The 24,369-nt window shown below is 46.4% G+C and overlaps 2 protein-coding genes across 8 annotated transcripts in view; both read left to right on the top strand.

Moving 5' to 3' along the window:
* The window catches only part of LOC135921857 (uncharacterized), a 203,794-nt gene that overhangs the window by 57,474 nt on the left and 121,951 nt on the right, over window positions 1–24,369 (top strand). The gene's annotated exons all lie outside the window — the stretch shown is intronic.
* Window positions 11,472–24,369, top strand: part of LOC135921852 (zinc finger protein 555-like) — a 108,493-nt gene continuing 95,595 nt past the window's right edge. For all 5 annotated transcript variants that reach the window (XR_011508763.1, XM_065456232.1, XM_070526239.1 and 2 more), the window contains exons 1-2: window positions 11,472–11,679; window positions 20,328–20,543. Coding sequence is in view for 4 of the 5 variants with exons in the window: in XM_065456232.1 (XP_065312304.1) it covers window positions 11,576–11,679; window positions 20,328–20,543 (320 nt within the window). In the remaining variant the exon portion in view is untranslated. The remainder of the gene's footprint in view (window positions 11,680–20,327; window positions 20,544–24,369) is intronic.

Raw genomic sequence — 24,369 nt, 5'->3', positions numbered from 1 at the left:
GTGTGTGTGTGTGTGTGTGTGTGTGTGTGTGTGTGTGTGTGTGTGTGTGTGTGTGTGTGTGTGTGTGTGTGTGTGTGTGTGTGTGTGTGTGTGTGTGTGTGTGTGTGTGTGTGTGTGTGTGTGTGTGTGTGTGTGTGTGTGTGTGTTCTAATTTCATGCGTGACACGAATCCTGGAAGGCACGCGAGCACCAACGTTTTCGGTGGACCCTTCCGCGACTCATGCACCTGCATAAATAGCCGGCGCGCTTGTCAATGACACCAGATTTGGGCGATCAATCCGTGTCCACCTCCCTAACTCGTTATTATGGCCACAGGTTCACATCATAGAGTAAGTTTTGTGGCTGGCCTATATGCGCACGCGCCTCTTTCTTCCTCGTCAAGGGAACACGACAATAAGATAAATTACGGGGCTTTGAAATTTCTGGTGTCGTGGAGCACACACAATGAAAGGCCTACAGCCATACCACTGGCTTTCCTTCGCCTTGTTGCGTTTTAGCATCGTTGAAAACTACTCGATGGCTCCAAGTAAGAAGGCGGTTTTTGAAATTTATCGATCATTAAACTTCCCTGAACAAGGCGAGTTCTTCGGTGCGTAATCTGCAATCGGAAACCGCCGGCATTGTAAAATGTGTCCGTAGCAAAGGCAGTAGCACTCGAGAGGAGTAGGTTTTCCTGCAGCCGACTCCACGATCCTAAATTTGGGCTCTTTACGGCAAAGTTTTGCTAATGAAGTGCCCTCTCGACCTGTTTTATCGCAGAGTTCCCGAAGAAACCAGAGAAGCAGCGTGGCACCAGCGAGAGAACCAGGCTGCCAACAGAATCAAAGAGTGCCGTGTTTGTCGGTTCGCTTTCACCGACATGGTGGCCTTCGAAAACCACACAGTTGACCACATGATCGGGAAAAGCCACAACTGCTCTCATTGTGGTAAACTGTTTATGTGGCCTTCGCACCTCACGAGGCATTTACGCACACACCGCGAACCATCCTTGCCGTGCAGCGTGTGTGGCGAAAAATTTCATACCATAGATGGCCGAAGGAACCACATTTATGCGTACCACGTCGGTTCACAGGATTGAGAAGCCGTCGAAGGGTCTCTTTCACCCGGCACTACACACCACGAAATTGGTCGAGCATGTCTGGAAGCACCGTCGCACCTGACGGTGGCATCGGCATTGGTGTAGCCGGATATTCACCCGGGTAGAGTGCCATCTGTGGATGTCACCCTGGCGGCAAGAGATGTTGTGTGCACTCACAGAAGAACTTGCGCTATGGGCGTCAACTGCTCTAGCTGTGCACTAACTACTTGACAAACTACAATGGGCTAATCTTATCTCTCCTGACAACGGCCGAAGAATGCCCCTAATAAATTTTTTACATTGGTTATTTCGAGGAATACTGTGCGCCAGCAGTGTGATTTTCTTCGAAGAACGCGTCCGTTCTTTGAAAACCTCTAGCCATCGTTAAAATAAATTCACATGCCTCCTGGATTGAGCAAAAGTTGGGAATATCTTTCTTAGAAAAAATGGTAGTAAGGCTATTTATAGTAGGATTCTTAATAGTTAAGTTGGGTAAAGTGCCACCCTAATATTCTCGAGCCTTGCTGTTAAGCTTATCAATAGTTTAGCGCCCTGCTTTGTACAAACAAAATTTTTTAAAATGGTACACAATTGTTCAATGGCGGAAACTCAAGACTCTGACCGGCGAAACGTGATGTTCAAAGCGGAAAAACACCTACATTAGGTTTAGCTCGTGCATATATCTAATGATAAAAAAATTGCGGTGGCTAATTAATGGACTTTAATGATGATGCTTCATTGGCATCCCCTTTATAACGGTGTGGAGACAGTCACCTAGTCGGCTAGATTTGATCAGGTGTACTGTACTTGCTTTCATTCCAGGGTTTCTGTATAAATATCGATAATCCTTTTTTTTTCTCAAAGCTTCTCTATCTGCCTTGTATAGCTGCGTAGACTTGCAATGAATCAGGTCGTATCAATTTCTTCCCTGCTTAACGAATACCCTTAACGTCTCTTGGTCATCGCTATTGCTGAGCGGTTGATGCTTCCAGCCATAATATATTGAAGCGCGTTTGGGAGGTTTGTTTCACCGCCAGGTCCAACTGGGTAAATTCTTTCGCATGCCATTAGGTGGTCCCGAGGGGTCTCTCCAATTATGTTTCAGCATTCACATGCCTCATCTTGTTGCGAATAGTTGCTCCGGTATGCTTTTGTTCCTAGGCAACAAGCTCAAGCCTCAAATAATGCAAGCCAGTACCCATTGTGTTATCCAACAGGTTCTTCTTCCAAATTTTATTCTTCCCGTTCCTGCAAATGTCCCTGGTCTCTTTTTTCATTCTTTACAGCCAATTTGGTGTCTCGAATTCTCGCCTCAGCCGCCGTGCTTGCTTAGTGGCTACGGTGTTCAGCTGCTAAGAGTCAGGCTGTGGGAACGAATCCCGGTTACGGCAGCCGTATTTTGACGGAGGCGAAATGCGAATACGCTAAGTGTACATAGATTTAGCTGCACTTTAAGGAAATCCAGGTGGTCTGCATTACCATAGTCTGTCATTACGGCGTGCCTCATAATCAGATAGTGGTTATCGCACGTAAAACCCCATTATTTTTTTATTGTTGCTATCATTCATTCTCACGACACCGGCTTGTCGATTTGCACTTTAAATTACCCGTTACATGTTTGCCAACTTTCTAAACCTCTTTCTCCACTTTGCCTCCGGGCATATTTAAATATAGATTGTGGCGCAGTCTTTTACACTGCACTCCGGGGATGCTCAAAGGCGAGCGCCATCCTGAGGCTTTGTGATTGGTCCGCCTTTTATGAAAGGGAACAGCCAGCCCGCAGCCGAGGGTCACGTAACCGGGTGAGGTTCGCAATGAAAAAAGCTGCGCATAAAAAAAAATTAGGGAGGTAAGAGAGTCGGTGCAATCAGAAATAAAACTCGGTGGGGCATCTAACGCCCCCCCCCCCCCCCCCGTTTCCGTTTGAAAGCGCACGCTCATAGCATCATATATGTTTCATCATCTCATCATCATCATCTATCTGTGTTTGTGAAAGAATGAAATACCGGAGGAGTGTGGAAAATATTTTGAATAAGCAGAGTGTGATTGACGTGAAGGAACCGTCTTTAGCCTTCTGCTTTCTCAAAGCCGAGGGGATCCGAGGAAATAAAAGAAGGGAGTAGGTAATGTTGGTTATAATATGTACAATAAGGTGCGATTATGGGAGTATGCAAGTTCTTATCCACAGGCCCCTTTCAGAGTCTGCAATCTAGGCTGTGTTATTAAAAAAATTATAAAACAGCCAGGATGGCTCGTAAAATGTGACCGTGAATGAAGGGCATATGCCTCTTTCTTGGCGCCGTTTAATATCAGGTCGTTGTGTAATTATGCCTTGCGGAAATAAAAATTCAGGGAAGGAATTCAGGGGATAGCAGTCATTCGACGCGTAGTTATATCGGTATAATAGTGGGATAGGTTTTCCCCACGAAAGGAAGATCGACATCAAATAGACGAAAGGGTTTATGCCGATGAATGTAATAAAACACGAAAAAAAAAGACTATCTGACAATTCATCGCCAGCCCGTTGTACAGGTTATTTTAGCAAACCTCCTCTTCATTATTCTCATTGTTCGCATCTCGTTTGCAGTCAGTGAAATTTCGGTGATAGCGACATTTCGGTGATAGCGGTGTTCCCGTGCATCTAACCTCCATTTCCAACCTCCAATTTCTGTTGTCTTCAATTTTTTGTTGATTTTTTTTCTGTGAAATTACGCTAGAGCTGCGGTAGAGCGCTCAAGAAATTTGATGTTGAATTCCAATGGCGGAGTCGGAGCAGCCGACGGACTCCGCGAGCGAGCACTCGACTCTGGCGCAGAGCTACGCCTCCAGATCCGCGAGTGGAACACAACCTGCGCCGCCGGAGCAAGGCGGAAGCGGAAGTTCTATCACAGAGTTACCCAGGATACCTTGCGTGTTGTCATTTCCTTCCGCTGTTTGTTCCCAGCACCTCCGCACCGGTCACTTGTCTCTTCAGCGTTGTTCACCTGTTGTTTTTTAAAAGTGCGGAATGGATATCTCGTCAAGCTTGCAGCAGCTTTTGCTTCCTCGCGAGTCGTGACCGGTGGCGCCTCCCAGCAGACAAACGTGGTAAAGGAAGTACGTCAGGCAGAGTTCCGGTCCACTCCGCCGATTTTGGCGGAGCATCTTTTTCTGCTGCACGGAGTGACTCCCGCTCTGAATCCCCTCCGACTCTCTCATTGGAACACCTTACTCCCTCCCTCACTCTGCCATTGGAACAAACTTGCTCCGAAACGAGCAGAAAAACTCGCTCCGACTCCGCCATTGGAATTCAACATGAGTTTTCGATGAATTCATTTGGATTCACAGTGGTGACAAACGAAGCCATTTTTACCTTTCGCGGTCATTTTCATCTTAACGTTTAACATACCGCTTTGGTGTCGCAATTTACCGATCGTCCTCACTAAAAAAAGATCAATGAAATAATGACACATTATTTGAAAACTGCTGAATACTTGGCATGCCTTACGTAGAGATCGTCAGTTTGACGATGGTATAGGTGGCTGTTCAGGTGGCTGTGGTAGTTGAGGGGCTATGGTGTTGGGCTGCTGAGCACAGGATCGAATCCCGGCTACGGCGGCCGCATATCGATGGGCGCAAAATGCGAAAGCACCCATGTGCTTAGATTTAGGTGCGCGTTAAAGAACCCCAGGGGGTCGAAATTTCCGGAGTCCTCCACTACGGCGTGCCTCATAATCAGAAATTAGTTTTGGCACGTAAAACCCCATATTTTAATTTTTTTCCCTTGCGTGCACACCCGGGTTAGGCTTAGTTGCTTTTCAGTCCGCTAGTGTCGGCGACTATGTGGGCGTGTATATTTCTGAACAGATATACGAAGCTTATATGAGCGCCCAATAAAACTGCCAAGGGTTAAAATGGCCACGAAAGTTTGACATTCCTTAGTTTGTGACCACTGTTTAAGAAGTGTGAAATCTGGCACTGTTTCGTTCTATACTTGCCAATATTACCCGACGCCCCTCCAGATCAAGCCACATAATCGGCTTGCAGTATTTCAAGATAAATAAATAAATAAATAAATAAATAAATGATGAGGCCTGTATAGTTGTTCTATCCTGATTGATGAAGTAGTTCCGATAACCTATTCTCTTACACACACACACACACACACACACACACACACACACACACACACACACACACACACACACACACACACACACACACACACACACACACACACACACACACACACACACACACACACACACACACACACACACACACACACACACACACACACACACACACACACACACACACACACACACACACACACACACACACACACACACACACACACACACACACACACACACACACACACACACACACACACACACACACACACACACACACACACACACACACACACACACACACACACACACACACACACACACACACACACACACACACACACACACACACACACACACACACACACACACACACACACACACACACACACACACACACACACACACACACACACACACACACACACACACACACACACACACACACACACACACACACACACACACACACACACACACACACACACACACACACACACACACACACACACACACACACACACACACACACACACACACACACACACACACACACACACACACACACACACACACACACACACACACACACACACACACACACACACACACACACACACACACACACACACACATATATATATATGTGTAATTGCTATTTATTGTCGTGGTACAACGGGGACGGACGACAGGGAACCGTTCTTCGAGAACAGGAGGACAACCTGGTCATAAACAAGCAGAACAGCGACACGTCTTGTTCGCCCTCGCCCAACCTCACTGACGCACTAGACGGAGTCCTTTAATACCCCCATCGTCGTTGTCGTCTGCATAGAATATAGAACACACACACATACACACACACACACATACACACACACACACACACACACACATACACACACACATACACACACACATACACACACACATACACACACATACACACATACACACACACATATATATATATATATGTGTAATTGCTATTTATTGTCGTGGTACAACGGGGACGGACGACAGGGAGCCGTTCTTCGAGAACAGGAGGACAACCTGGTCATAAACAAGCAGAACAGCGACACGTCTTGTTCGCCCTCGCCCAACCTCACTGACGCACTAGACGGAGTCCTTTAATACCCCCATCGTAGTTGTCGTCTGCATAGAATACACGCGTCAATTGTCCCTTTCTAAGAGATCATCGCCCCGATAAGAGGCCAGAAATCTTACATGCGCAAGAAAGGATCTGTTGCATATGCTCACGTTCAGCTTCATGCGGACAACGTGCGCAAGTTGAGGACGGTGCGTGCGGTACCACTTTGGCACAATCGGCAATGACCTCGTGCGTGACATCACCGAGTCACCGCAATGCTCGATGTGGTCCGAAGTATCGCCTTAACAGTTTCTCGGAGAGGCCTCGCTTCCGTATGGGTGACCAAACCCGCACTCTGTCGCCGACTTCATAAGTGACTATTCTACGGTGAGGATCATAGCGGGCTGCGTCGTAGTCCTGCTGCTGGCAGATCGTCAAGCGCACGAGGTGCCGAGGCTCTTCTGCACGTTGGGTAAACACATCGACGTCCGTGTCAGTGTCGTCAAAGTCGTCTGGAAGCATCGCATCTGACATCTTTTGTACATCCCGTCCGTGAACAAGGGCGGGCGGAGTCATGCGCGTCTTCTCTTGTTTTTGTTTCTTCTTCGGCCGTGTTATGCGTAGAGATGACATCAGGTAGGATGTCGCCCAAATCTTTGTTTAATATCCAAGTACACGGAGAGCTTGCCTTCAATTGTTTTGTTTAGACAACATGATAATCGGTTGGTTTGTGGATGGTAGGCGGCTGACTTCCGATGAGCCATTCCACTTAGAAGCAAGACGTGATCTAATGGTGCAGCCGTGAATGCAGTTACTTAGTCTGCTATTGCGACGGTTGGTGCGTCGTGTCGCAGCAGAACGTGCTCAATGAAATAGCGCGCCACGTCGGTTGCTGTGCTTCTCTGGATTGTCTTTTTTTCAGAGTAACGTGTGGGATAATCGATAAGGACGATAACAAAGTGATTCCCTGCATGAGAATTAGGAAGTGGGCCCAAAATGTTCATTCCCCTTTCATCAAAGGTCTTCGAGGAACCTGGACGGGCTGTATAAGGCCGGCTGGTTTTGACGGAGGCGACTTATGCCTGCGGCAGTCGAGATAAGTGCGAACTTGGTGTTTCACGGTGGTGGTAACTCTCGGCCGGTAGTACCTTTACTGCACTCTGGCCAATGTTCGCGTCTAGCCTAAATAACCAGAAGTCACCTCGTTGTGACAGTTTTGAAGTACTTCCGTACGAAGAGCTGCAGGAATGACGAGCAGATAGGGGGACACAGTCGAAGAAAAGTTTCATTTTAATGGACTTCGGCCTATAAACAAAACTACAACAGTCCTCTTGCGAAAACTCTAGGCGGCTTCGCAAATCTTCCCTCTAAGTAACTGATTGGGTCAATAAACTCAGGGTCATCCCATTGTTGTTGCGCGAGGGCGAATGTACCCAGAACCCCAAAAAATGCTGAGTTTTCTTCTTCGGGCGGAGCAGGCGACTCTATCGGCAATCGGTACAGGCAGTCAGCGTGAGTATGTCGTTTCCCCGGCTTTTACATGGCAGTCAGGCCAAACCCTTATAGGCTCGAACAGAAGGATTGTCCCGAAGAATCTTTAAGGTTTGTCAACCAACAGACTGAATAGTGGTCGCTAGTAACTCTGATGTGTCGGCCATACAAATATGGGCGAAATTTCATAACAACCGATACCGCGGCGAGGCATTTTTTCTCAGTTGTGGAGTAATTAGCCTCTGTGCGTGAGTGTTCTACTTGGATAAACAAGCACCCTTTATTTGTCCTCCTGCCACTGCACAAGTGCCGCTCCCAAGCAAGCATTGCTGACATCAGTGTGGATCAATGTAATAGCGTCCTCATGAAACAGAGCAATCACTGGAGGTGTGTCGAGACATTGCCGCAATTCGTTGATTGCACCTTGCTCTTCATCACCCCATACAAAAGCAACCTCGTCTCTCGTGAGGCCAGTTAACGGCGACGCGATGCGAGCAAAGTCAGCAATAAACCGCGGTAATATGCACAGAGACCGAGAAAGCGCCTGACAGCCTTTTTATCGGATGGCGTGGGAAACTCTGCGACGGCGGCAATTTTTTCAGGGTCCTGGTGGACACCTGCGTGGCTGACGACTTGGCCAAGACACTGTAGTACCGCGAAGCCAAAGCGGCACTTCTCCCGCTTCGTATTGAGGCTGGCGGATCGTATGGACTGCACAACCGCTTCAAGCCGTTCGAGGTGTTCTTCAAACGCAGCGGTGAATACGATGACGTCATCGGGGCGCACTAAGGAACTTTTTCACTTGAGACCCAGAAGCACACTCATGAGTTGTTGGAACGTGGCAGGGGCAGAGCAGAAGCCAATAGGCAAGACCTTAAGTTTGTATCAGCCATCTGGCATCACGAAACAGTTATTCAAGCTACCTTGGGTCTACTTCGATTTGCCAATATCCGCTTTTCAAGTTCATTGAAGAGAAGTAACATGCGTCTCGAAGCCTGTCGAAGGAATTGTCCATACGGGGAAGCAGGTGCACGACCTCCTTTGTCACCTGATCTTGTTTTTGGTAGTCCTCACAGAAATGCAAGCTGCCGTCTTTTTTCTTGACTAGAACTGCAGGAGATGTCCAGGGATTCGTTGATGGTTGAAACACTTCGTCGTGAAGCATTGTTGTCACTTGTTGTCGTATGTGTTCACGTTCTCTGGGAGCCGCACGATAAGGATTTTGGTGAATTGGTCTACCGACCGACGCTGGACGTCTATGCTATGACGTCTATGAATTGGTCCGACCGACGCTAGACGTCTATGCAAAGCAGTCGTTGAACTTGGCCAATAAAGCAAAAATCCGTCCTCGTTCATGGTGCAACAAAGCAGAGCTGACGTCAAGTACAGGGGCTCAGTCTTCCGTAGGAGCTTCTTCGTGTAGTGAACAGAAGCCGTGAACATATATGAATGTATATTCATATATTATGAATTACACATAATACATATATTATGCATATAAACATATTATACATTCTCGGACAGCCTTGAATGTATAAACATCCCCAACACCATGAAAATAAGCCATAACCGTGCCCTATGCACGGTGCTGTCTCTCTGTGCTAAAGTTCTTTAGCAACAGGTTTATGTGCCCGTTGGCGACATTCAGGATCCCTCGTGCGACTGGGATACCGCGAGTAAAGAGCAACGTGGTTATTTGGTCTGCAACTCCTTCATAATGAAACGGTACTTTACATGCTGCCGAAACAAGCGCACATGATCGAGCTGGGATGACGACGTCGTCTTCTGTCTGACGAAAGGAGTTGTGTTGCGGCGACAAGCAAAAAACTAACAGGGCTCTTGTAAAACGTCACCATGTGCTCCGGTGTGATAATTACGGCGTCATATACTTTTAGGAAATCAATTCCAATAATGAAAATTTTATACGACACAGGAAGAACGATGAAAGCGGCCCTGGAAGAAGGATTCGCGATGTTATTTCTAGCAGTAGATCTTCGAGTAAGCATAAGCAATTATCCGCCTGCCGTCCTTATGCGAGTCCATGGAGTCATTGCTTTATTCAGGCGGAGCACGAGTTCCTCAATCATTATAGAGAAGTCGGCACCAGTGTCGACTAACGCTGTCATCGGCTGTACATCCACGAAAACATCGATGTCGGCGTTCACAATTTCTTCGGTGTCGGTGTTTATCAGCTTCACGGCGTTCTGCAGCACGAGTGTTGGGGGCTTTTTACTGCGCTGTGGCGGGCCTTCTACCTTACCTTCAAATTGTTCACCGAACGTACGCTTGAGAGCACCATTATACCACTGCTGAAGCACTCGGTCACGTGATTTTCTCAATATTTATTGGGATTTCTTTGCAACCCTGGAAAAAGGACTGCGTGAGACGTCTCGTAACAAATCCATCGGTGGTTTTTTTAAGGTTCTCTACAAATCTGTGTATCATACTTGGTGTCCTCAGTCAATAATTAAAAAGTTGGGTAATATACCATAACAATGAGTTATGGGGAAAAATTGTCTGAATTACTAAAGCTATTGCTAAAAGTATGCTTTAAGTTCAATTCGCTTACGACGCGACTTTCATATTTAAATTCCTGGCTCAACTTATTTGGAACAGCCTGTATACGGCGGCTGGAAGGCGTCTTTGTAGGACACTGACATGTTATTTTAGAAGTGAATTAAAGCGACCAGATTCTGTGACATACATTATTTTCGTAAGTTTAGCCACTGGTTGTTTGCTTCTTTATAGCTAATCTTCCAGAATGGCCATCTGCTATCGGGACACAAGAGGTGCCGATTACTTGAACGCTGAATGATACGCGTCCTACTTTTCGTTGCACGCACGTGTCATCAACATTCTCCTCTCGACAAGTATTATACATTACCTTCGTCATCGTGACATCACTGCGCCGTCTCGCACTCGGCATCGGCCTTATTCGCAGTTTGCATTTCGGCATAGCTTGTGAGCGGTTTATTGCATAAAAAAAAAATTGCTAGAGAATAAAGCGGTAACCTCTGTGGCTGAAAATCATACGTACTGTATAACTAGCTCGTTGCAGAGGACGAAAGAAAGCAAAAGGTAAAAATTATGGGGTTTTGCGTGCCAAAACCACTTTCTGCTAATGAGGCGCGCCGTAGCGGAGGACTCCAGAAATTTTGACCACCTGGGGTTGTTTAACGTGCACCTAAATCTCAGCATACGGGTGTTTACGCATTTCGGCCCCTTCGAAATGCGGCCGCCGTGACAGGGATTCGATCCCGCGACCTCGTGCTCAGCAGTCCAACACCATAGCCACTGACCAACCACGGCGGGCAGAAAAGCGGTTAGTTAGGGAGTATTTAAAAACCGCTTTCAAAATCCTTCGTTTCGCTTTAATGCTACCATGTGTGTTGGATTTGCATATTATTTATCATTATTATTTGACATATATTATTATTGGACAAAAAGGGACAGCTTGTACACGAGGTCTCTTCGCCTTTAATCAGCCACCACTGCATGCTACTCATTAGCACGATGAAACACTTGGCTATACATGTCGTGATGTAAATTTGGTGGGATCTGTGAACACGTGCCAAACTGTGGTTTAACATCTTCTGATAAAGCCAGAGCTACGTGTTGTCAGGCACGCAAGCTAGAAAGGACGCGCATGCGCAGTGCCATGTCTCGACAGCAGGTGCTGGTTTTGGAAGATGGCTTAGTAATGCGCCATGGCACGCCCTCGCAGATTGCGCGTATTATAACCGCCCCTGCGCTGTCCTGTCATGGGAAATAACCGGTCGCACTGACCGTACAAGACAGGCGACAATGGCCGGGAAAGAAACAGCTGGACCCCGCTTAACGACGTCGAGTGGCAGTTGCAACGTGGACCTGGGTACAAGCAGTGCAGCCACTGATCTAAACCATGGCAGGTGAGCTTCCATTGAACATTTACTTCGAATAATGTCAAACCTAGAGGCATTGTTACATGCAGATTGCCAAACATCTAGCTTCTGCTACGGTAAACATTCGTAGCCGAGCTCTCATGGGTTTTGCTGAACGTGGCTGCTGCTGCTGTCTTGGTGAATACGGCTCACAAAAAAGACATTTGCAATGTGGAATTGGCTTGCACGTAGCCACAGCACGTCGGCAGTTATACCGGCTCTAGCTCCTGAGAAATTACTCTGTCAACGAACACGCCCTACCTAATATCCTCTACGGTTCAAGCGCAGGCTCCTGATTGTGTTATTCTTTTGATGAAACGAAGCTTTCTACGCCTTAGCGTTTCGTGCGCTTACCCGGTTAATTTATTGACAAATGTGGTGGGCCAGTCTTGCACTTACGCCAATACTAAAACTACACTTCAGTTAAAGTTTGGGTGTTTACGCGCCGAAAGCACGATGTGATTATCAGGCTCGTCGTAGTGCGGGGCTTGGGATCACTTTCGACAACAAGGGGTTCTTAACGTGAACCACACGGAACACGGGTTTTATCAGGCCCCAATCGAAATGCGGGCGCAGTAGCCCGTTTTCGATCACGCCAGCTCTGGCTTAGCAGCGCAGCGCCAAATTCACGAAGCCGCCACGACGAGCAATGTTAACTTTGTCTGATCGCGGAATAGTCGTGCCGTAAACTAGGCCAATGTCGGTTACAGAGTAATCAAGCGTCGTGTGGTTGGGGGTTCCGTGTCTTTCAGATTTTCTCGAGCAGTTGCATAATTGTTGCGCTGCTACAAGCTCTGCAGAAAATATCTTATAGGCCCGCTGTGAAAGCTTACCTTCGTATAGGCCTGAAAAAGGGTGCTCGTACTCTGTGCATATTTGCTCGTATAGATAAAGGCCCAGTTACTTTCCACGTAATATATGCTCATCCACACGTGGCGACTAAATGTTCGCGCCCATTAGCGTCAATTTGCCTACGCTTATCTGGGTGCGAAGTTAGATAGAAATTTATCTGGATTCGAAAAATGGCTTTCAGTTCCAAGTTTTTTGTTGACATAAAGCGGTAAGATGGCCGTTCTAATATGTGATGACACATCACAAATTGCACTGCATTCGAGGTATGCAGCATCAAACTTGCGGTAGAACCGAAATGCTGTTCCATTTACTTTACTTTTGAAGATTCTTCGTCGATAAAGCACAAACATAACTGGGACGAAAATGTATTTCATCGACAATCTCGCGGATCAATATAATGGATCTGGTGACATCCTGAAAGTTCGTTCGAAGTGGATTCGCTTTGATAACGCACCGGATGCAATATTCGCATTGGAATATGTGCCGTCATGTATTATTTAATAATAATTAGAACCTTTTGTTAAATTGTCATACATACATTTTGATCGCTTCTGCAGAGACTGAAAAAGGCCAAGGAATGACGGGGTGGTTAACCAGAGATTATATTCGGTTGGCTACCCTGTGTCGCGGGAGCGGCAGAAGGATGCCATAAGTGAGAGCGGGAAAAAGAATTAAAAAAAAAACACACACTTACATACGACACAAAATTGTTTCTTTAGGCACAGTACCGCAGTTTGAGAAGGCGTTCCTAATGTTACGCCGTGTCACCGTCCAATACTACGTCACACAGTGTACGGTCACAATTTGTCGCAATGTCCCGCGTATTTTAAGGAACTTAGCAGCGCCTTTATGGCGGATAGCAATGATCTTGCCTTAGGCCGATTTCCAAGTATGTCTTCTATTAGAGGGGGCTTGTCCAGTTGGTGTTGGGTGTCTTAGGGGGCTGATCATGGGGAGTCGAACCGGGGGCAGTTCCAAAGAAGGTGTGCGATTGTGCCATTGCTCCCACCGAAGTCGCAAAGTGGGCTGTTGGCCATCGCCATAAGAAAGGAGTACGCCTTTCAATATGCTACTCCAAGCCACAGACGGATTTGAAGGGTGCAGTTACGTCGTGGAAGGTCGTGCGCAATAGGGAGCCATAAATTAGGGTCCAGGGTACGAGGGCGTGCCCTTGGGAATTCCGATGAATTGCATTGAGCTAATGTTAATTAACGCGCAAGTGCGGAACGTTTTTACGCTGCGTTGACTCTCGATGTCGCCTCGCGAAATTGACGCTAGCGTCTGGCAGTTACCCAGCCCAATGAATAAAGCTATGCTATGTGACATTGTAATTTTTTTACAACTCTGTATAAATGAAAGACACGGTAAATGGCACGCTTAGCAATCTTAAGAACTGCAGTTTGTGATCATTTCACTTTTTGTCTGTCTTCCTCTGAGCGTGCGGGAAATGCGTTCCCCTTAATGTCTAGCAGAGGTTGGTCCGTGTATGACTACGCAGCGGCCGAAAGATTTCCTCTTGTGTATATACACAAATCAATTCTAGCTTTTTTAGCTTTGCAAGAACAATGCCTGTGCAGTTTTTTTGGGCACCGAAGTAAAAGGTGACAGGGTGTGGCTTGTTCGATTGTTAAAGTTTGCTTAAAAGAGCAGCCTCCGCTCATTTGCTACGCCACGGGATGTTTATTGTTCAGCTACACTCGTGAAACAAAGGCTAAAGGTATGATTTGATGACGAATGTATGACGTCCATCGAAGATACTTGCTTGAAAGTAGCACTGTCATGACATTTTCGAGTGGTTATTTCTTGCACTAAATCAAAATTCTGTTCCTCTAAATCCTAATAAAAAGGATTACAAGCCTGTTCTCTAATATTTTCAAGAATGTTTTTGAATGTTTAAATCTTTAGCAACTCAAAAGCAAGAAAATGAATCGTCTAAGATCTTGTCAGTACCCCGTTAAAGGTATAAATGTGTAGGGCGCTTGTGTTTTAGACGCTTTGCTTCGAAAGAAACTTTTTTTAACCTTATATATACAGGGGACTTAAAATATCGGAAGCCCAGTTGTCTACAATGATTGGCTTTGACGTTCGGTCACTAAGCTCGAGGACGAGGGATCGAATACCTTCAGCGGTGACCACGTTTCGACGGAGGCCCAATGGAAAAAAGCTCCTGCAATGAGTACACGTTCAAGAACTCCAGGTTGTCAAAATAATCCTAAGCCCCCCACTACGGCAGGCCCATAATCACATCGTCGATTTGGCTCGTGAACTCCTCAGAGTTTTAATAAACGCAGACGCGAGAAGACTGAAACAGCTGGCGTTTCTTACGCGCATGTTTTCTTGGTCATCAGAAGGCAAGTCTCAGTTTCCTAGCAATAATTCGAGACCATCTCTTCCGGTTTGATGCAGTGCATGGATTTCTCTAGCGATTTTCAACTGAGAGGAGATCGCGGAGCAAGCGGCAACACATTTCATTGTCAGTAGCAGCGTAACTGCTTTGATTCAACCGATTATTTATTGTTTTACCGAATTAGCGAAGCAAAAAGAAACAGATTACCTGCTTCACAACGTCTACCGTTGCCGGTACATCTCTTTATTGAAAATCGCGAGGATCTTGAGCCCGCCATACTTCCAGAAATGTTTGCCAGGCTTCCAAAATACACCGAGTGTGTATTTTGCATTTTGTATTTTTCCCATTTTGCCGGGAGAGCACAATGCTGACATATTGCGGGAAAAGGAAAGTTGTAGAATTGGCTTTCCGTATACTTCGCCTTCGCAGGTACAGACACATGGGAAAGCACTGTATTGAAATGCACGCACTCTTTATTGCAACGTTATGCCTTTTTCGGGTGACGCTTCCCGCCCCACTAATAACTTAAGGGTATCGCTCACCGCAAAGCGCACCTGCATGCACGGGGACTTTCTCGAATATTATCGTTCACTCTCTAGTGTAATGTTTCTGTAGTTGTGTGTCTGTGTGTATGTGTGTGTATTCTAATTTCATGCGTGACACGAATTCTGGATGGTACGCGAGCACAAACGATTTCGGTGGATTCTTCCGTGACTCATGCACCTGCATAAATAGCCGAGGCGCTTGACCATGACACCAGACTTCGACGATCTATGCGTGTTCACGTCCCTAACCCATTATTGTGGGCACAGGTTCAAATCATAAAGACCCAGATTTGTGGCTGGTCCATGTGCGCTCGGGGCTCTTTCATCAACGTCGATCCGAGAATAAGGTAAACTGCGGGGCTTTGCAGTTTCTTCTGTCGTGCAGCACACATGCAATGAATGGCTTGCAGCCATGCCACTTGGTTTCTTTCGCCTCGTTGCTTTTTAGCATCGTTCAAAACGGGTCGATGGCTCCAAGCGAGAACGCGCTTTTGAAACTTTCTCTATTCTTAAATTTCGGTGAACAAGGCGATTCTTACTTGGCGCCAAACCCATCATCGGAAAGCGTCGGCAGTGTCTGTTGCATAAGCGGTAGCACTCGGGAGCAGTAGGTTTTCCTGCAAACAACTCCACGATCCCAAACTTCGGCTCTTTACTGTAAACGTTTGCAAATGAAGTGCCCTCCCGATTTGTTCTCTCGCAGAGTTCCCGAAGAAAGTAGGGAAGCAGACAACCAGGCTGCCAACAGAATCCAAGAGTGCCATGTTTGCCGGTTCGTGTTCACCAACACGGAGGCCTTCCAAAAGCACGCCGCTGACCACTCACTTGGGAAAAACAAAAACTGCTCCGATTGTGGTAAACTGTTTAAGACAGCTTGGGTCGTCAGGAGGCATTTACGTACGCACGGCGAACCATCCTTTGAGTGCGGCGTGTGCGGCAAAACATTTTATAGCATAGGTGTCCGCAAGAAGCATATGCTTTCATGCCACGTAGGCGCACACGACTGAGAAGCCGTCGAAGGGTCTCCTCCTTAACACGGCAGCACGCGCCACGAACTTGGTCGAGCACGCCGGGAAGCAGCGTCGCTCGTGACGGCGGCATCGGCATCGCTACAGCCGGATATTCATCCAGGAGGGGTGACTTCTCTGGATGTCAACCTGGCACCAAGACGTGTCGTGCGCCTTCGCAGAAGAACTTGCTGTCTGGGCCTCAACTGTTCTAGCTGTGCACTTTTTGACAAACAAAACTGGGCTAATCCTATTCCTTCTGACTACGGCTGACAAATGCCTGCGAATAAAGTTCTTACAGTGGTGATCTCGAAATCCGTATAATCTGAGACATGACCCAGTGTCAATACCGCTTATTCGCACGATTTACGGGAAACAGGCATTGCACTTTCAAATATCGACGTTGCTAAACAATAATTCCGCAATCCTCGAACAATTACAAGCTTAGAAATCAAGCTTGAGGTTCAAGAAATCTGTTAAAACCCATTTTCTTCGCTGCTTTATTGTATACCTTCGTTATGTACCTCAGTGTTATTGTTTTGTTTTCCTTTCCTTCTTTGACATGTTTTGATTAAGATTCGAATTCTTTATTGTATTGATATGTTATCATATTCTGAAAATTGTAACACTTGTGCTGTTGTTTGCTACAAAGCGTCAACATGCCTTGGGTGTTGCAGTCTTTGCCAGGCAAGAATACTGTCTTTTGCTGCAGCACATGAGACAGCTGTATGTCTCAAACAACAAATAAATGAAATGAAAAATGAATACTTTGCGCAAGCTCAGTGGGTTTCTTCGAAGAACGCAACCGTTCTGCGCAATCCCCTAGCCGCAGTTAAAATAAATTGATATGCTTCCTGGATTGAACAAAATAGCGAGATATCTTTGTGGAAAAAATTGCACCAAGGATATTTATAGTAGAGTTCTCAATAGTGAAGTTGCGTAATATGTGCCGCCCTAATATTTCCGAGCCTTACTTGCAACGTTATCAATAGTTTTAGTACTCTGCATTGTATAAACAAAATTGTTAAAAATGGTACACATTTGTTCGGTGGTGGAAGCTAACGACCCTGCCCGGTAAAACGTGATCCTTAAAGCCGAGGAACAGCTGCACTTGTAGGCTTAGCTCATGCATGTAACTAATGATCAAATTAAACATTGCTGTGACTAATTAATGGACTTTAATGATGATGCTTTACTCGTATCCCTTTCATGACGGCGTGGAGACAGTCACCTAGCCTGCTTGTTTTGATCAGGAGTACTGCACATGCTTTCATTCTAGTGTTTTCGTATTAATCGCTGTAGATCTTTTTTTTTTCAATGCTTCTCTACCTGCCTTTTACCGCTATGTAGACTTGCAACGAATCAGGCCGTATCAATTTCTTTCCTGCTTTTCTTACACCAATACTCTTAACGACTTTTGGTTATCGCGATTCCGGAGCGGTTGATGCTTGCATCACTAATAGATTGAAGCGCTTGTTTGTTGCCATATGCTTCATGCTGACATCATAGTTGTGCTGTTCTATTCTTTTTCGAAATTGCCCATTTCAGCTATGTACACATGTTCGCAACCAGCGCTAGGAATCCTTTACAACACACATGCGCGTAGTACAACTGAACAGAGCAAATGTAGCTGAAATGAACACGGCACATGTGAGTAGCAGACCTAGTGCGACTTAACGCACTACATTTACGGACAATATAATTCGGCTCACAAGCATCTGTATAGGGTGCCGAACTGTTAATGTAGAAGTTGATTAGAGTGAACAGATGCTATGATATACATTAATGTAGGTTTAGCCACTATATGTGTGCCTGTTCATCGCAAATTCTCCAGAATGGCCATCTGCTATCGGGACACAAGAGGTGGCAGATTACTTAAACGTGGAATTGTACGCGTCCTACTTTTCGGTGCATACACGTGTCATCACCATTCTCTCGACATGTATTATACGCCACCTTCGTCATCGGGACATAACTGCGGAGACGTCTCGCCGTCAGCATGGGCCTGATTCGGAGTTTGTATTTCGGCATAGCTTGTGAGCGGTGTGGTGCATAAACAAAGAAATTGCTAAAGAATGATGCGGCAACCCTTATGGCGGACAACTACAAATATTACCCGCCGTGGTTGCTCAGTGGCTATGGTGTTTGGCTGCTGGGCAGGAGGTTGCGATATCGGATCCCAGCGACGGCGGCCTCTTTTCGTTGGGGAGAAGAGCTTAAACATGGGTGTAGTTAGATTTAGCTGGACGTTAAATAACCTCAGGTGGTCGAAATTTCCGGAGTCCTCAACTACGGCGTGCCTCATAATCACAACGCGGTTTTAGCGCGTAATTTACCCCATAATTTTTTTTAAGTATTAATGTTGCATAAATGACACGTTGCATAAAACGAATGAGAGCAAGAATGTACGGACCGCGGTTAGTGGTGGTGGTGATGTTGAAGCAGGCGGGGTTAGCCTGGCATACATAGCCGGCAATTGTTCCGCCTGATCCTCCTTCGAGTTGAGATCAGTGGTGTGTCACCAGATGTCGATGAGCCCCGGTTCTAGCAGGAAGGCTATCAGCAGTCATTGCGCTCTCTTCCTGAATGCCGCGGGCCCTCCGGGGAAAACGTCTTCAAAGGTCCTGTGCGTGAGACCGCTTTTTTGTAGGTTGTCGACCATCGCTTTTCGTTCTTTGTCAAACTGCAGGCATAGCCAAATGAAATGTTCGATGTCGCCAATGTCACCACAGAAAACACGAAGCGCGAAGCCCAGTCTTGAATAACCAAGCTGGGGTGTACGCGGAGTCGGTCCTGATGCGGTATAAAAGCGTCACTTGGTCGTGTGTAAATCCATGAGTCACACAGGATTCGTGTGGATTCTTGTACATCTCTCTAAAGTGAAGGCGGATTGCACCCTTAGGGTTTCGAAAAGCTTTTGGAGCTTTCACTTTTGGGACACATGTCAGTGCTAGGCGTGCAAGGGCGTCAGCTTCCTCGTTTCCATCAATTCCTACGTGTGATGGAATCCACTGAAACCTTATGTTGAATCCTTTGCTCGTTAGGTCGTCGATCAGTGCAAGAGATTGCCTTGTAAATTTCTCTAGAGGTAGGCCCCGATGTAGTCTCTGTAATGCTGACTTGGAATCCGTCAGCACCACGGCATCTCGTGCAGAAAAGGCCCGTAGTTTCCGCAAAGCCGCGGTGATTGCGGCGCTTTCGACTGTTGTAGAGGAAACTACGCGATCCAGTCGGCCAGACCATGACACATCAAGGGATGGTATGCAGAATGCCGCTGCACAGCTATCTGTTTGTGCGCACACCGAACCATCTGCGTACACTTGTAGATGGGTTTGAAACACAGTGCTCAAGTGGTCCAGCACAATGAACTTGGCTTCGGCAGTTGAAATGGTGCGTTTCCTCGGTGGGTGTGGTACATTGAGGCTACAGGTAATGTCCGGAAAAGACCATGGCGGGTCAAGGCGACATCGTTTAGGCCATTCCAATCCTAAAAATCGGAAGGTGTATGGACCGTGGTTAGTTAGACCTTTATTAACCACTTTCGTAGTGCTTCGTTTCAATTTCATTCGAACATGTGTGTTGAATTTGTGTATTTATTGTTTGGCAAAAAGTATAGCTGGCCCCACAGCACTCTTATTTTTTCATCAGTCGCGTGTGGTTTTGCTAAACGTGACAAGCCTTAATTCACGGTGCACTACGCTCGAGCACTATGAAATGTGGGTATACAGGTCGTGATATAGATATGACAGGATCTGCTATCACCTGCCAAACTGCGCTTTACCAACTTCTGATAAAGAGAATATTATTGTTAGGCGCGCAAGCTAGATAGGACGCGCATGCGCAGTGCCATGTCTCGACACCAGGTGCTATTTCCTCCGGCACAAGGTGCACGAGTTCACCGTGGCACGCCCTCCAAGATTGCGTGAAATTTGACATCGGCTGCACTTCCGAGCCCTGGGAAATAACCGGCTGTACTGCACGTACGGGAAGGGTGACTATGGCCGGGAAAGAAACAGCTCGACCCTACTTGACGATGTCGGGCGGAAGCTTCAACGTCGGCCAGGGTACGAGCAGTGCAGCCTCTGATCTGGACTTTGGCAGGTGAGCTTCCGTTAAACATTTACTTTGAATAATGTCAAACCTAGACATGCCGTCACATGCTGATTGTCAAATATTTAGGCTCTTTTACGATGAACATTTCTAGGCGAGCTCTGATGGGCTTTGCTCACCGTTGCTGCTGCTGCTGCTGTCTTTGTGAATAGGGGACACACAAGAGGCATTTTCAATATTAAATTGGCTTGTACGTAGCCCCAGAACATGCACCGGTATACCGGCACTAGCGCCTACAAAATTATTCAGTGAAAGAACACGCCCCACCTAATATCCTCTGCGATTCAAACGCAGGCTCTACAATTTTATCCTTTTAATGAAACGAAGCTTTCTACGCCTTATGGTTTCATGCGCTTACCCGGTCAACCTATTGCGAAGTATCGGGGCCCAGTCCTGCAGGTACGGTATTACTAAAGCTAAGTGAAATTCTGGGGGTTCAAGAGCGAAAACCACGATGTGATTATCAGGTAAGTCGTATATTGGGGGACTCCAGTTAAATTTTGACCACCAGGAAGTTGATAACGTGTGCCGCACGGAAGAGCGGTTTTATCAGGTCGGCATCGAAATACGGCCGCAGCAGGCGGTATTTGATCACACTAACTCTGGCTTTGCAACGCAGCACCAAATTCATAGGCCGCTACGGCGAGGGATATTAACTTTGTCTGAAAGTGGAAAAGGTGTGCTGGAAAGTTGGTCACTCTCAGTTACAAAGTAATATACGCGTCGTGTGGTTGGGGAGTCCGTTTCTTGCTGATATTGTATAGCGGGTGCACAAACGCTATGCTGCAAGAAGGTTCGCTCAAGATGAAGTTTTATTGCCACGTAGTGAAAGCTTGGCTTGATATGTGCTTGAAAAAACTCGCCGTTGATGTGCGCATTTTCGTTTATTAGAAAAAGGCGCACTAGTTATTTGCCACCCAATAAGTGCGCGTCCATGGTGGCCGACAAAACGTCCGCGTTCATAAATCCATTTGTTTATGCTCTTCCGGGTGCGACGTTGGATAAAATACTTTCTGGATTAGCAAAATGGCTGTCAGTTCCAGATTATTTAATTATATGAAGCAGCAAGATGGTCTGCATGAAATGTGATTACACATCACACATAGCACTGAAATCTAGGTGTGCACCGTCAAACTTGCGGTAAAAACGCACTGTTGTTCTGTTTACTTTGCTAAGGAAGGTTCTTGTTAGTCAATGAAGCACAAACGTCACTGGGGCCAAAATGTACTTCATCGCCATTTTCGCAAATCAGTACCTCAGTTCTTGTGCCATCCTGAAAACTCGTTCGAAGTGGATACTCCTTGATAACCCACTAGATAGAATTCGTCTTGCAGTGTGTGCCGTCAAGTTTTATTTCAAAAGATATTGGGAAGTTTTGTTAATAGTTCACAGATAAATTTTCATTGCTCGTGCAAGTGCCGTTTCCGTCTAGGATAACCCAGCTTAATTATTAAGCTATGCTATGTGAAATGTGATTTTTAAAAGAATTACGTGATTTTTAAAAACATTTGCTGTTCCGCCCGAATGGCGTAGATTAGTATATTAGTAGATAGCTTTACCAACTAAGGATAGTAGTTTTATCAGCCGCATAAACTTGTAAACGTAGACCTACAAACTAAATTACCAATCACATTATATCTAAGCGTGACTCAACGAGGACGTAGAAACACAGAGACAGCACTGTCTTTGTGTGTCTGCTTCTTTGTACGTCTTTGTTCAGTCGTGCTTACACACTCCATCATGGATTCAAACCAAATAGCCCGTAAATGTATTTTAACTACATTAACCAGCACTGTGTCAAGCGCGCACAGGCATACATGAACACAACTCTCTCGATGAGCGCGGAAGCTTGCTGTCAAAATTCTGCAGTGAGGAATCGCGGAAGCCGCAAGTGAATTGACTTTCATGCATGTCTCGCTTCCGCTCGAATGAGACGTCGAAAGCACAGCGCATACGGAGCATACGACATAATCCGCCCTCTGCAAACTTCGCAGATCGCTTTTTGAATGAGGCCCGCGCGGGCGCGCACTTTAGCCACGCCGCAGGCCGCTTTCAAGACACACGAGCGCCGGCAACGCGTCGTCCGTCAAGGACGTCTAGTCCGCGATTCGTGTGGTCAGCGCCGTAGTAGACGCCGAGGTTGTCTCCACTCTGTAGGAGTGGCTCGAGGACATCGAGGCACCGTAGCAGCTGCCGGATAAGAACGCCCCTCTCCTCAACTTTTTCAATTCCATTCAATTCAATACAACTTCAGGCTTACGCACCAGAGGAGAGGGCACCCATCCGGGCTGCGTTCCTCGCTCGCGCACGCGAGATGGAACCGTGTTTGCCGGCTCCCCTTCACACGCTTTCACTCATACGGAACCTGACGGCGACGGGGACGCCGACTGCATAAGTGTGCCTGGAGTGTCCATTTAATTGCTATCGCAATAAAAGACGTTTCGGCCTCACCTTGGGAGCCCCTTTCCCAGTGAAGGAAATTGAAGGTCGGTTATATACACCTCATATTGCGACGTAGGTACACGGTGTATGTCGGGGGCAGATTGCATGAGCTGTGATTTAGCGTCTGCGCAGTCGCCTTGTTATGAAGCGATTCCAGGTAAAGCCTTGCCGTCTTGTTCTTTTCCTTTCCAATTATTTTCGCGCTATTCCAGTCGATGTCATGGCGCCTGGACACGGCGTGTTCAAGTAAAGTGTTTATTGGCACATGCTTAATGCTGACATCATAGTTGGGCTGTTCGATTTTTTTTTTCGAAATTGCCCGTTTTGTCTATATACACATGTTCACAACCAGCGCAACGAATCCTTTACAATGTACCCGGGAACTTCTGTTACGCGAGCTTGTGTTTGATTGCTAACCATTGTTGTCTCAGCTTGCGTGTAGTACCCTTGAACAGTGCAAATGTAAGTAGTAGACGTAGTGCGACTTAACGCACCTTGCTCTGTATACCAAATCAAACTAGCGTATATTTCGGCTCACAAGCATCTATATAGGGCACCGTTCTGTTAATGTAGAAGCGGATTAGAGTGAACAGATGCTATGACAAACATTATTTTCGTAGCTTTAGCCACTCGGTGTGTGCCTGTTCATGGCAAATCTTGTGAAATGGCCATTTGCTACGGGACGCAAGAGGTGCAGATTGCTTAAACGTTGAATGATACGCGTTGTACCCTTTGGTGCATGCACGTGTCATAACCATTCTTCTCTCGACAAGTATTACGCATTACCTTCGTCATCGTGACATCACTGCGACATCTGGCACTCAGCATGGGCCTGATTCGCAGTTTGTATTTCGGCATAGCTTGTGAGTGGTGCGGTGCACAAAAAAAGAAATTGCTAGAGAATAATGCGGTAACCTTCGCGGCGGACACGCATAAATATTGCATAAATAACATGTTGCAGAGGACGAAAGAAAAGTGTGTGCATCGCAGTCAGTTATAGATCATTTACTAACCGCTTTCATATTGCTTCGTTTCACTTTATTTGAACGTGTGCGTGGGATTTGTATATTTGTAATGTGATAAGAGGTATACCTTGCACATGATATATTTTAGCCTTCGCCAGTAGTTTGTGGCTCTCTTGAAACTGACAAACCCCCACTGTATGCTACGTTGAAGCGCTATGAAATATGGGTATACAGGTCGTGATGAAAATTTATTGGGATCAGCGAACACATGCCAAACTGCGTGATATCGCCTTCTGATGAAGCAAGAGACTTGTGTACTTAGGCACACGAGCTAGAAAGAACGCGCATGCGCAGTGCCATGTCTTCATATTAAGAGCTAGTTTGGGCAGAGGGTGCAGGAATGCGTCATG

The sequence above is a fragment of the Dermacentor albipictus genome, chromosome 9, assembly GCF_038994185.2.
Source record: "Dermacentor albipictus isolate Rhodes 1998 colony chromosome 9, USDA_Dalb.pri_finalv2, whole genome shotgun sequence".
NCBI classification, from domain to species: domain Eukaryota; kingdom Metazoa; phylum Arthropoda; class Arachnida; order Ixodida; family Ixodidae; genus Dermacentor; species Dermacentor albipictus.
Note: the sequence above shows the minus strand (reverse complement) of the source record. Positions and strands in the feature narration are given on the sequence as shown.